Below are 14,414 nucleotides of genomic sequence, written 5' to 3'. Positions count from 1 at the left end.
CTGATTTTGACCAATTTCAAAAGTTAAGCATAGGTTTGATGTGTAAAAATCAAAAGTGGACTGTTAATTAAATACACTACATGAACCTTATTCGACCCAATAAGCATCCCTCCCCCTCTTTGAGGACACAATTTGTCTTACCTTGATTGGAAACCTTAGAGATTTCTCTATTTGATTTATTTTATTAATTGATTAATAGCTTACTGTGCCATAATTTTGTGAAAGGTTATTAAGTTTGGTCCTTTTAAGTATCCCCTCATAATATTTTTATTGCTTGACCTCCTGGGCACTTATTGGGTCGAATATAGTATGTTACAGAAAGTCTCAAAATATCTAATTACCGCTCTCTGGGTCTTGTTTTCCTCGAAGCCACTATCTGATGTGCCGTCTGTGGAAAGATAAAATAACAACAATGATCACCAACTTCAAACTTTCACATCAGCTGCATTGGAAAATGTTACAATTAAAAAACATCAAAATGGGATACATTGGCAAAAGATTGAGAAGCATCTGTTTGAATTACATTAAAGCAAAAACAAAAGCAGCTGCAGTTTGTATGTATAAGAAATGATACTGTAAAGAAATCTATAGGAGTGGCATTATTTTAAAATATAACTTTCTAAATTCTAATCATATTGCTATATCCTTAGATGTTGATTTAAAATCAAAATTCAGAGAATATACTATTCACAAAAGACATTATATAACAAATTTCATATATGTCAATTTCTTAATACAAAACACTTTCATATATTCTTTACCCAAAATAAGAAAAACATATTCATGAATAACTAAATGAAATAGGCAAATCAAGGAATGAACGAGTAAGAAATCAGAAGAATGCATGCTGGAAGAAAGGCTGAAAAAACAAGTCAAAATCTACAACAACTGTACAAACTATGTAGATAACAAGTATATGATAGATATAGGTAATATAATTTATTTGTAACATAAATAGTTCAGCGATGAGGTTTAATTCAAGCAGCCTTAATTGACATATAAGATTGGAGTAAAAGTTTAATAAGAGATGTAACAGAAATTAATATCAATACTTGTACAGTGGTCAATATTTAGTAGCTAAATAACCAGAAAGAGGGGGCTTATTACCAGACAACCTAACATATATGTTCTATGACCGACCTGGGATTATTACTAGACATAAGACCTTATTCTCAAGAATGAACTTATCACTAGATATTGATTTTCAAGAATGGACTTTTTACTAGACATCCAGGACTAAATGCCTCCTACCTAGTTATTGCTGTAATGAGACAATGAGCAACATTCTCTACAGTAGATTTTGACTTTTAGATTCTTGTATAGACCATGCAGGGTATTGGCAAGCCTTGGGAACATCGTGTGCCTCGGTGGGGCTTACCTCCAGACAGTCTCCATAGAGTGCACAGTCACATGAACAAATTAAGCCATGTCAATGGGATAATTATGCAAAAAGCACACATCATGCATTCTCTCAGAAATATGCAATAAATCAAGTGAAGCTTGATGCATTTATGCACAGTGATCTAATGATTGAGTACGGCCGTGTGAATATCAAATTTTCATTATCAAGGCATTTGGTAGGAAATTCAGCAGGAGGCAACGATATTTCTGCTCAATTTGAAAAGTAAATGGGAGAAAATGAAGAAGAATGAAAATTAAATAAACACTATGTTAAAACAATTTACATATCATACAATTGGAAACATGGATAAAGGGTGAGAAGATCTATATAGACCAAACACTTTGTAGAGATTTCTTATCATTACATTACAAGGTTTGTGGCAACTTCTAAAATGTCTGAGAATTTTGAGGTCAGGATCAATGAAGATGGCATACAAAAGGCAATCCCAATAGAGAGGCATTGGCTTTGTTTATAGTGATAACATTAAAAGGACATTGTCTTCATTTGAGGGATCTAGAAAGCATGCTTATACACATCAAGGCTGTTTCTGAGGGATCTAGAAATCAGGCTTATACACATCAAGGCTGTTTCAAACACATGCAAACAATTAAAGAAAAGAAAATCAAGGCAAAGAAATAAAAACAAAATCATTTTATTGGCAAAATCTCAAAAGCAATCAAAGTGCAAAACCAAACAAGTCATTCTTGTTAAAAGCAACAAAATTCACAAGAAATAAACAAAATACAAACCAAAAGGTAGTGTTCTGTAACAAACCAAAAACTCTCTACATGTAGCAAACATAAAACAAAACATTCAGGTGCAAAACAACCAAGAAACCATGGTAACCAAATACATAAATATGTGTGTCATGATACCCATGATTCTGACATTACTTGTTATTCTCAGCAATATGCTGTAGATGCTTTGGTATGATTTCATAGCGGAAAGGGTGAGGAAATGTATATAGATCAACAAGATGAGACGTGTTTTTGTAATGAAAGAAACAGAAGTATTAGTAAGATGGTTCTCAATGATTTAGCATGTGACTTTCACAGAAAGCTAGCATGGTACCTGTATATCCATAGAATCTTGATTGAGGTATAAACAAGAGGTACAGAGGGCCTAAACCACTTACATGAGACGGTCTCTCATTGACATGAGGACACCACATCTTTATGAAGCGAGATTCAATATCAATCTGTATAAGGTCAAAAGGCCATGTATATATCACCTCACAATAGGAAAGTGATGCCAATACCTGGCTCATGAGTAATGTATCATACAATATATCATAGATGGCATTCCTCCCCATGAGTAATGTATCATACAATATATCATAGATGGCATTCCTCGCCAATGATAATGTATCATACAATATATCATAGATGGCATTCCTCGCCCATGAGTAATGTATCATACAATATATCATAGATGGCATTCCTCGCCCATGAGTAATGTATCATACAATATATCATAGATGGCATTCCTCGCCCATGAGTAATGTATCATACAATATATCATAGATGGCATTCCTCGCCCATGAGTAATGTATCATACAATATATCATAGATGGCATTCCTCGCCCATGAGTAAAGTATCATACAATATATCATAGATGGCATTCCTCGCCCATGAGTAATGTATCATACAATATATCATAGATGGCATTCCTCGCCCATGAGTAATGTATCATACAATATATCATAGATGGCATTCCTCGCCCATGAGTAATGTATCATACAATATATCATAGATGGCATTCCTCGCCCATGAGTAAAGTATCATACAATATATCATAGATGGCATTCCTCGCCCATGAGTAAAGTATCATACAATATATCATAGATGGCATTCCTCGCCCATGAGTAAAGTATCATACAATATATCATAGATGGCATTCCTCGTCCATGAGTAAAGTATCATACAATATATCATAGATGGCATTCCTCACCCATGAGTAATGTATCATACAATATATCATAGATGGCATTCCTCGCCCATGAGTAATGTATCATACAATATATCATAGATGGCATTCCTCGCCCATGAGTAATGTATCATACAATATATCATAGATGGCATTCCTCGCCCATGAGTAAAGTATCATACAATATATCATAGATGGCATTCCTCGCCCATGAGTAATGTATCATACAATATATCATAGATGGCATTCCTCGCCCATGAGTAATGTATCATACAATATATCATAGATGGCATTCCTCGCCCATGAGTAAAGTATCATACAATATATCATAGATGGCATTCCTCGCCCATGAGTAATGTATCATACAATATATCATAGATGGCATTCCTCGCCCATGAGTAATGTATCATACAATATATCATAGATGGCATTCCTCACCCATGAGTAATGTATCATACAATATATCATAGATGGCATTCCTCGCCCATGAGTAATGTATCATACAATATATCATAGATGGCATTCCTCGCCCATGAGTAATGTATCATACAATATATCATAGATGGCATTCCTCGCCCATGAGTAATGTATCATACAATATATCATAGATGGCATTCCTCACCCATGAGTAATGTATCATACAATATATCATAGATGGCATTCCTCGCCCATGAGTAATGTATCATACAATATATCATAGATGGCATTCCTCGCCCATGAGTAATGTATCATACAATATATCATAGATGGCATTCCTCGCCCATGAGTAAAGTATCATACAATATATCATAGATGGCATTCCTCGCCCATGAGTAATGTATCATACAATATATCATAGATGGCATTCCTCACCCATGAGTAATGTATCATACAATATATCATAGATGGCATTCCTCGCCCATGAGTAATGTATCATACAATATATCATAGATGGCATTCCTCACCCATGAGTAATGTATCATACAATATATCATAGATGGCATTCCTCGCCCATGAGTAATGTATCATACAATATATCATAGATGGCATTCCTCGTCCCATGAGTAATGTATCATACAATATATCATAGATGGCATTCCTCGCCCATGAGTAATGTATCATACAATATATCATAGATGGCATTCCTCACCCATGAGTAATGTATCATACAATATATCATAGATGGCATTCCTCGCCCATGAGTAAAGTATCATACAATATATCATAGATGGCATTCCTCGTCCATGAGTAATGTATCATACAATATATCATAGATGGCATTCCTCGTCCATGAGTAATGTATCATACAATATATCATAGATGGCATTCCTCGCCCATGAGTAATGTATCATACAATATATCATAGATGGCATTCCTCGCCCATGAGTAATGTATCATACAATATATCATAGATGGCATTCCTCGTCCATGAGTAATGTATCATACAATATATCATAGATGGCATTCCTCGCCCATGAGTAAAGTATCATACAATATATCATAGATGGCATTCCTCGCCCATGAGTAATGTATCATACAATATATCATAGATGGCATTCCTCGCCCATGAGTAATGTATCATACAATATATCATAGATGGCATTCCTCCCCATGAGTAATGTATCATACAATATATCATAGATGGCATTCCTCGCCCATGAGTAATGTATCATACAATATATCATAGATGGCATTCCTCGCCCATGAGTAATGTATCATACAATATATCATAGATGGCATTCCTCGTCCATGAGTAATGTATCATACAATATATCATAGATGGCATTCCTCGTCCATGAGTAATGTATCATACAATATATCATAGATGGCATTCCTCGTCCATGAGTAAAGTATCATACAATATATCATAGATGGCATTCCTCGCCCATGAGTAAAGTATCATGCAATATATCATAGATGGCATTCCTCGCCCATGAGTAATGTATCATACAATATATCATAGATGGCATTCCTCACCCATGAGTAAAGTATCATACAATATATCATAGATGGCATTCCTCGCCCATGAGTAAAGTATCATACAATATATCATAGATGGCATTCCTCGCCCATGAGTAATGTATCATACAATATATCATAGATGGCATTCCTCGCCCATGAGTAAAGTATCATACAATATATCATAGATGGCATTCCTCGCCCATGAGTAATGTATCATACAATATATCATAGATGGCATTCCTCACCCATGAGTAATGTATCATACAATATATCATAGATGGCATTCCTCGCCCATGAGTAATGTATCATACAATATATCATAGATGGCATTCCTCGCCCATGAGTAATGTATCATACAATATATCATAGATGGCATTCCTCGCCCATGAGTAATGTATCATACAATATATCATAGATGGCATTCCTCGCCCATGAGTAAAGTATCATACAATATATCATAGATGGCATTCCTCGCCCATGAGTAAAGTATCATACAATATATCATAGATGGCATTCCTCGCCCATGAGTAAAGTATCATACAATATATCATAGATGGCATTCCTCGCCCATGAGTAAAGTATCATACAATATATCATAGATGGCATTCCTCGCCCATGAGTAAAGTATCATACAATATATCATAGATGGCATTCCTCGCCCATGAGTAAAGTATCATACAATATATCATAGATGGCATTCCTCGCCCATGAGTAATGTATCATACAATATATCATAGATGGCATTCCTCGCCCATGAGTAATGTATCATACAATATATCATAGATGGCATTCCTCGCCCATGAGTAATGTATCATACAATATATCATAGATGGCATTCCTCGCCCATGAGTAATGTATCATACAATATATCATAGATGGCATTCCTCGTCCATGAGTAAAGTATCATACAATATATCATCATAGATGGCATTCCTCCCCCCATGAGTAATGTATCATACAATATATCATAGATGGCATTCCTCGTCCCATGAGTAATGTATCATACAATATATCATAGATGGCATTCCTCGCCCATGAGTAAAGTATCATACAATATATCATAGATGGCATTCCTCGCCCCATGAGTAAAGTATCATACAATATATCATAGATGGCATTCCTCGCCCATGAGTAATGTATCATACAATATATCATAGATGGCATTCCTCGCCCATGAGTAAAGTATCATACAATATATCATAGATGGCACTCCTCGCCATGAGTAATGTATCATACAATATATCATAGATGGCATTCCTCGCCCATGAGTAAAGTATCATACAATATATCATAGATGGCATTCCTCGCCCATGAGTAAAGTATCATACAATATATCATAGATGGCATTCCTCGCCCATGAGTAATGTATCATACAATATATCATAGATGGCATTCCTCGTCCATGAGTAAAGTATCATACAATATATATCATAGATGGCACTCCTCGTCCATGAGTAATGTATCATACAATATATCATAGATGGCATTCCTCGCCCATGAGTAATGTATCATACAATATATCATAGATGGCATTCCTCGCCCATGAGTAATGTATCATACAATATATCATAGATGGCATTCCTCGTCCATGAGTAATGTATCATACAATATATCATAGATGGCATTCCTCGCCCATGAGTAATGTATCATACAATATATCATAGATGGCATTCCTCACCCATGAGTAAAGTATCATACAATATATCATAGATGGCATTCCTCGCCCATGAGTAATGTATCATACAATATATCATAGATGGCATTAACATATCACAGAATCTTTCATACATTATTCTTTAGCTGTTTAACACTTTTCTTCTGTATTTGATAAGATAACTTTTCTCCAATAAAGTTATCATCAACTTTTTATAATTAACATATTGATGTATAAACCAAATTGGACCAACATCCATCAATCTAAGGCAAGCACAATGAGGGATAACATATCAGACACATCTCTATGTGCCAAAATTGTCCTACTGACATCTCAACCCTTCATTCAATTCTTAAAATTTCCTGGTAAGTCTTATATAATACAAATATATATTGCTTTAGCTTGTAGGTCATAACAATGGATAAACCACAAAGGACAAATTGTCTTTATAGTTATTCAAGAAACCTAAAATAGACCATAATGCCAAGACCATGTTTACCATGTCTTGTCATTATTCAAAGCAGACATTCAGGAAAAGAAGTGTTTAGAAATTAATGAATGGCAAGAGAGATCACAGAAGCTAAGCTTTGACAACAGCCTGCTAAACGAAATTCCTTGTCTCTGGTGATCTGAACACTATGGACAAGCCAGGTGAATAATAGGACTTTCTTTCTGCAGACATGCTTGTACAACTAATGAAGGGCTTGATGAAATGTCTTACAAAATGAACGGAATCCTGGGTAGCAATACAGGTAACTTGAATTGGATTGATCCTATCAACACTAGGCAAAACAATCAAAAGTAAGCATATCTATAAATTGAGAATATATTTACACTTTGTATCAAGTCATTGGTAAATCTGTATTCTAGTGAAAATGTGAAAATTAGCACTATGCTACAGTCTGTGTCGAGTGTGATACCTTAGGGTACAGACAGGCCAAAGTCTGGAAAGATCAGAATACAAATATACATTTCAAGTCATAGTTCATAATGATCACATCAGTAACATTATTTTTGCGAAAGATTTTAATACATCTTAACTAGGAAAGATTAAGAATAATTTCAGCTATAAACCAATATCACAAGCATAGGTTTGGGGGCATAACAAAGGGCCTATTTCCTAGTATCAAGTTTATTTTGTAACACTACTTTTTGCTGTATGATACAGACTATAACATTATTTGACTATTGGTTTCAAAACATCTATTACACGAAAGGAAACAATCGCTATATCTGGATAAATATATACTGGTAAACCGAAAATATGAAGTCAGACATTGAACAACATCAATTTACATTCACTAAGAACTTGCGAAAACACCAACATGCTCAATAAAAATAACTTCAATAATTAAATATGTTTAAAAAATTAAACTATGAAAATTAATTTAAAAATAAAAATATAATCATGATAGAAAAATTGTTTACACATTTTACCACTAATTTGAATTACCCTATTTTATAACATTAACTCCTTTACCCCTAAAGACACATGTAGACTCTTCTAAATCAAAGACTAGACCAGTCCATTATGAAAATTCAGGGGTGAATGAGTAAAATGCATATGATACCTATGTAATGGGCGAACTGTAGTAGAGTCATAGAGTTTGAGTAAACGATTAAAAACTACCTACAAATAGAGAAAAATAGATGAATTCAATGCACATATATTGCTACCCATGATAGAAGTCCATGACTTAGTAGTTGAGAATGAAATGACTTGATATAAAAAGGTGTGGTAACAAGCAGACACAATGCTGTGGCATTACAGACGGGTGAGCATAACATCAAGCTGGCACAGTCAGAACATCCGCCATAACAGAAGCTCGATACATTAGAACAGAGAGATAAACCTTTCTTTGGAGTTCGACACCGAGGCCGGGACATGCGCTCCAAAAACGACTCTGTGGCTTCCTTTGTTTGGGTCCTGGTGGGAAGTTTCTTGGAAGTGACTTTGGTTGGACTTGGTGTGGTGGGTGTCTGCGACAGAGGTGCTATCCTCTGTGAGGACGCAGACACTGCTCTTGGAAAACTGGTGTCGAACGGCGGCTTGTCAGTGCTTGGTTTCACATCCAGTGTTCGTGGAGAGGCTGTCTTTGCTGGTCTAGCTGTTCGTGTTGTGGATTTAGGTATCCTATTCTCTGTCTTTGTAGGAGAGGGTATTTTAGATGGTTCACTTTTAGGTGGAGTTTTCTCCTTAGGTTTTCTAAGAGGTTTCTGTGGTGTTTTTGCTGTAGGTTTTTCTGTTTTCTTAACTTTTGCATCCTTTTTGTCAGATTTATCGGTAGCAGGTGTTTTTTTCTCAGCAGGTTCAGCAATTTTCTTTGCCACTTTTTCAGCAGATTGACCTTTGGTGACCTTATCAGATTTTTCAGGGAGTTTTTCCTCGGTTTTCTCCGTGACCTTTTCAGCTATTGAAGGTTCCGGGACAGACGTAGTGATACTTTGTTCCATCACTTGCTGTTGAGCAGTAGTTGGTTTTGGAAGCTCTGGTTCTGGGGCCACAGTGTTTTCCTTATGAGACACCGCCTCTTCCTTGATGGCCACATCTTCAGGAGCCATTTGCTGATCAACTTTTGCAGACTCTGCCAACTCCTTCAGTCTTTTTTCTCCATCCTCTCCCAAGTCCTGTGTATGCTCCTCTAATGCTGTCGAAACAGATTGAGACAGAGAAGATGGGATGCTCTCTGTTTCCTTTAGCACCATGGAACTTTCGTTCAGGGAGGCATCATCCTCCTTGTATATAGAACCTTGCATGCTCTCATTCATAGGTTTATCTAGGTCAGCCATCTGTGCGGGGACCTCGGACTGGTTATAAGTTTTCAATGAGCCTGCTGTACTATCAGATTCTAACATACAAGTTTCTCTGACATCACTGACAGCTTCCAGCAGCTCTTCCTTTTGTTCCTTGTAAATGTCATGGGTTACAGTTTCAGGTTTTTGGTAGTCGTTTTCTGTCATTTGTTTTGGGAAGTCATCCTCAACATTTTGTTGTGGGAAGTCATCCTTAACATTTTGTTGTGGGAAGTCATCCTTAACATTTTGTTGTGGGAAGTCATCCTCAACATTTTGTTGTGGGAAGTCATCCTTAACATTTTGTTGTGGGAAGTCATCCTTAACATTTTGTTGTGGGAAGTCATCCTTAACATTTTTTTGTTTGAAATCATTTGTATCATTTTGTTGCAGAAGGTTTGTAATATTTTGTTGCGCAAATTCATCTGTATTTTCTTTTTGTGGGAAGTCATCCTGAACATTTTGTTGTTGGAAATCATTTGTAAAATTTTGTTGCGCAAAGTCATCTGTAATATTTTGTTGTGCAAAGTTATCCTCAACATTTTGTTGTTGGAAATCATTTGTAATATTTTGTTGCACAAAGTCATCTGTAATATTTTGTTGTGCAAAGTTATCCTCAACATTTTGTTGTTGGAAATCATTTGTAATATTTTGTTGTGCAAATTCATCTGTAATATTTTGTCGCGCAAAGTCATCTTCAACATTTTGTCGCGCAAAGTCATCCTCAACATTTTGTAGCGCAAAGTCATCTGTAATATTTTGTTGCGCGAAGTCATCCATTTGTTGAGGATATTCATCAGTTACATTTTGCTGAACTGCTACATCCTCATCATCAAACTTATCAGGTGCAGGCTGATCAGAACCATTTACACCTCCAGATGTCAAAATGTCACTTTTTTGTTCATTTTTATCGAAATCATCTACACCTGCAGCAGTCGAAATATCACATCTTTGATCATATTCCCTACCCTGATCAAAGTCACCCTCAGCAGTCAAAATGTCTTGCCTTTGTTGGCTTCCCTCACTTGGTATCACAGCAGCCTGTTCGTCCCTGAATGTGTCTGCTTCCTGACCTAAACCCTGGTCAGGATGCAGCACACCACATTGTTCTGAAGGTGCTGGAGCAGCCCCAAATAGTTCATCACTGGTTGTTTGCTCGCTCCTTCCTGGAACCATTTCATGTTCCATAGGAATGGAGTCTTCCTCAAACGTTTGTGAAACAGGCTGCTTTTCATCAAATGCACCTTGTTCTTCAAAAGGATGTTGGCCATAGACAGGTTGACTTTCTGAAGCCGACATCATTTTTGCATCTGATGCAAAGCTGTCTTTTAATTCAGGGGTCACATTTTCTTGGATCTCATTTGTATTTTGTTGTGCAGATGCAGGTTTCTCCCCAGATGCAAAGCCAACCTCTGGTGAAAATTCTTTTTCAACAGACATTCTGTCTTTATGTGGTGAGACCGACCTTTCCTCTGAAGGCAATTTCTGTTCCTGTGGATACTCATCTCTTTCCTCTGAAGGCAATTTCTGTTCCTGTAGATACTCATCTCTTTCCTCTGAGGCCAACTTCTGTTCTTGTGGATACTCATCTCTTTCCTCTGAAGACAACTTCTGTTCCTGTAGATACTCATCTCTTTCCTCTGAAGACAACTTCTGTTCCTGTAGATACTCATCTCTTTCCTCTGAAGACAACTTCTGTCCCTGCGCATACTCATCTCTTTCCTCTGAAGATGACTTCTGTCCCTGTGGATACTCATCTCTTTCCTCTGAAGATGACTTCTGTCCCTGCGCATACTCATCTCTTTCCTCTGATGAGCGACCAACATATTCTTCTTCTTCATCGTCATCATCAATAAAATCTTCTTGGTCTTCGGAGTTCTGGTCATCAGGGTATGTGCCTTCATCTTCACCCTCATCTTCATATTCTTGATTCTGTTGGGTAAACACTGTGTTTTGAGGAATATCCTGCTGTCTTGCTGGTTCATCGAGTGCCATAGCTTTGTCATCATCTACAACGGACTCGTCCATCTGGAGCTCCTGCTTTGATGTCTCCTCCAACAGGACGTCTCTGGGAGAAGCGACATCATCACTGTGGCCTGGTTGTTCCAGTGGTGATATTCCCTGCTGAATAAACATGGGTGGCTCTTCTGAGTAAACTTCATTTGGCCTTGTTTCATTGTTAAAACCTTGTTCCAGTGGTGGCATTTTCTCATCCTGATATGTGACTTGTTCTTTTTCTGCTTCCTGTGGAATTGCTGGTGATTTGGTAAACATATCATTTTCATCTCCATGAAATGCTGCAGGACATGCTTCCATATCTGATGCAAAACTATTTTCTTGTTTTTGCATCGGGCTCGTTGTCTGTTCAATTTCGTTTTGACCAAATGGTGGAGCAGCTCCACCAAATTCTTCGTTTGTCAGGTTATCCTGGTAACCAGACACATTTTGGTCTGAAGCTGCTCCTTCTGTGTCTGCTACCATATTTTCCTCCACTGGAGTAATTGATCTTTTCTCCATGTCGGAATCACTCTCAATAGTAAAAGTCTCACTTTTACTGAGAGTATCCCTTGAAAGATCTCCAGATGTCTCCTGCTGATTTTCCACAGGGTTTTGTAGATTGACTTTCTCTCTGGTATCAATCTGGTCTTTTTGTCCTTGTTCTGTGAATCCCTCAGCCAATGGTGGATCAGCACCAGCGCTTGGCATGGAACTACCAATCTGCTGCTGAAAATCTAATTCATTGTTTTCATTAAATGCCTGTTTTATAGAGCTCGGATCAAACTCTGGATGTACATCAGCGGGCTGTCCCATCTCACCAGCCCCACACACGACCTCGTCCTGGAGGTTTTCTGTGTCCTCCTCAGAGTCAGTGTAGTCATCCTCAATTATTTCATCGTTCTCAACCTGTGAATTAGATTCACTTTCCGAGTAATCCTCTTCATCATCATCATCTACATAATCATCAGCTTGTTCTGTTTGCATGTTCGCAACAGGTACATTCCATCCCTCCATTGATGTAGGTACAGTTTCTTTACTATCCACTGCATCTTGTGCTGGTGTCTTTGATGTATCTAATTGAGAATATTCGGGCAGTTCATTACCTTGTAAACCTGTCTGATCAAACATTGCTGCCTGCTGAGAGGCACGAGACACAAACTCAGGAGCATCATGTCTAAGGGGAGAGTAGTCAGCATTACTGTGTTGTTGTGGGTAGAATTCAGGAGCATCGTAATGCAGTGGAGACTGAATACTCTGTTGTTCAGTTTTCTTTGAGCCCATATCAGGGGGCTGAAATTGGCTGTATGGATCTGACTGGTGTGTTTGTCCTGTTGCCGGGTTACCAAAAGGGTTAGAACTTACAAATCCTAAATCTGCAGCTTGATCCTCATCCTTTGAGAAATCTATCAGCTCATTTTTCTGGGCCATGGGTGGCACTGGATCAGGGAGTGCCTCAGGGGTGGGCTCCATCTCCTGGTCGCCACCGAAAGCGGAGAAGGACTCATGGCTTCCTGTTTGGGAATATGAACTTATTTCTGAATTAAAAGGTGAGAATGAATCATCAATATTAGAACCAACAAAATCCTCACATTGTGGGGGGAAAGAAGCCGCATCACTCCCCAGTGGAATCTCTGGTTCCCTGGCTGCGGGATAACTTGGGGCGTCTCCTTGGAAGCTATCCTCAGCACAAAAACCTGTTGGCACCTTCTGGTCATCAGAAAACCTGTCAGTGGGCTTATTATCAAACTCAAAGCCACCTTCTACCTCCTCCTTGTGGACATCACCATTTCTCGTCTCTTTTGTAGCACCCTGCAAGAATTCACCATCCGCCATTTTGTCCGATGACGTCACACCATATAAGTTGTCAGCAGCTTGGCAAGATCCTACAACAGAGAATATTTAAGATTTAAAGATAAGGAAACAAAAGAGGATCTAAAAACAGAAATTTTCCATAATGTACACCTTGTCTATATATCAGAATTGTCTTCTATACTACACACATTAGTTAGTTCCCTATGGGAGGGACTATCACCCTACAAATGTAAATGGGAGGGACTATCACCCTACAAATGTAATTGGGAGGGACTATCACCCTACAAATGTAAATGGGAGGGACGATCACCCTACAAATGTAAATGGGAGGGACTATCACCCTACAAATGTAAATGGGAGGGACTATCACCCTACAAATGTAAATGGGAGGGACTATCACCCTACAAATGTAAATGGGAGGGACTATCACCCTACAAATGTAATTGGGAGGGACGATCACCCTACAAATGTAAATGGGAGGGACTATCACCCTACAAATGTAAATGGGAGGGACTAACACCCTACAAATGTAATTGGGAGGGACTATCACCCTACAAATGTAATTGGGAGGGACGATCACCCTACAAATGTAATTGGGAGGGACTATCACCCTACAAATGTAAATGGGAGGGACTAACACCCTACAAATGTAATTGGGAGGGACGATCACCCTACAAATGTAAATGGGAGGGACGATCACCCTACAAATGTAAATGGGAGGGACATCACCCTATAAATGTAAATGGGAGGGACGATCACCCTACAAATGTAAATGGGAGGGACGATCACCCTACAAATGTAAATGGGAGGGACGATCACCCTACAAATGTAAATGGGAGGGACGATCACCCTACAAATGTAAATGGGAGGGACGATCACCCTACAAA

General features: G+C 37.9%; 1 protein-coding gene across 6 annotated transcripts in view; it reads right to left on the bottom strand.

Moving 5' to 3' along the window:
* LOC138320657 (microtubule-associated protein 2-like) overlaps positions 1-14,414 on the bottom strand; it is a 100,352-nt gene that overhangs the window by 46,360 nt on the left and 39,578 nt on the right. For all 6 annotated transcript variants that reach the window (XM_069263802.1, XM_069263798.1, XM_069263803.1 and 3 more), the window contains 2 exons: positions 8,778-13,598; positions 342-388 (listed from right to left, as the gene is read on the bottom strand). In XM_069263802.1, coding sequence (XP_069119903.1) covers positions 342-388; positions 8,778-13,598 — 4,868 coding nt within the window. The remainder of the gene's footprint in view (positions 1-341; positions 389-8,777; positions 13,599-14,414) is intronic.

Source organism: Argopecten irradians, chromosome 4, assembly GCF_041381155.1.
Source record: "Argopecten irradians isolate NY chromosome 4, Ai_NY, whole genome shotgun sequence".
NCBI lineage: Eukaryota > Metazoa > Mollusca > Bivalvia > Pectinida > Pectinidae > Argopecten > Argopecten irradians.
The sequence above is the reverse complement of the archived record's forward strand: the minus strand, read 5'-3'. Positions and strand labels throughout refer to the sequence as shown.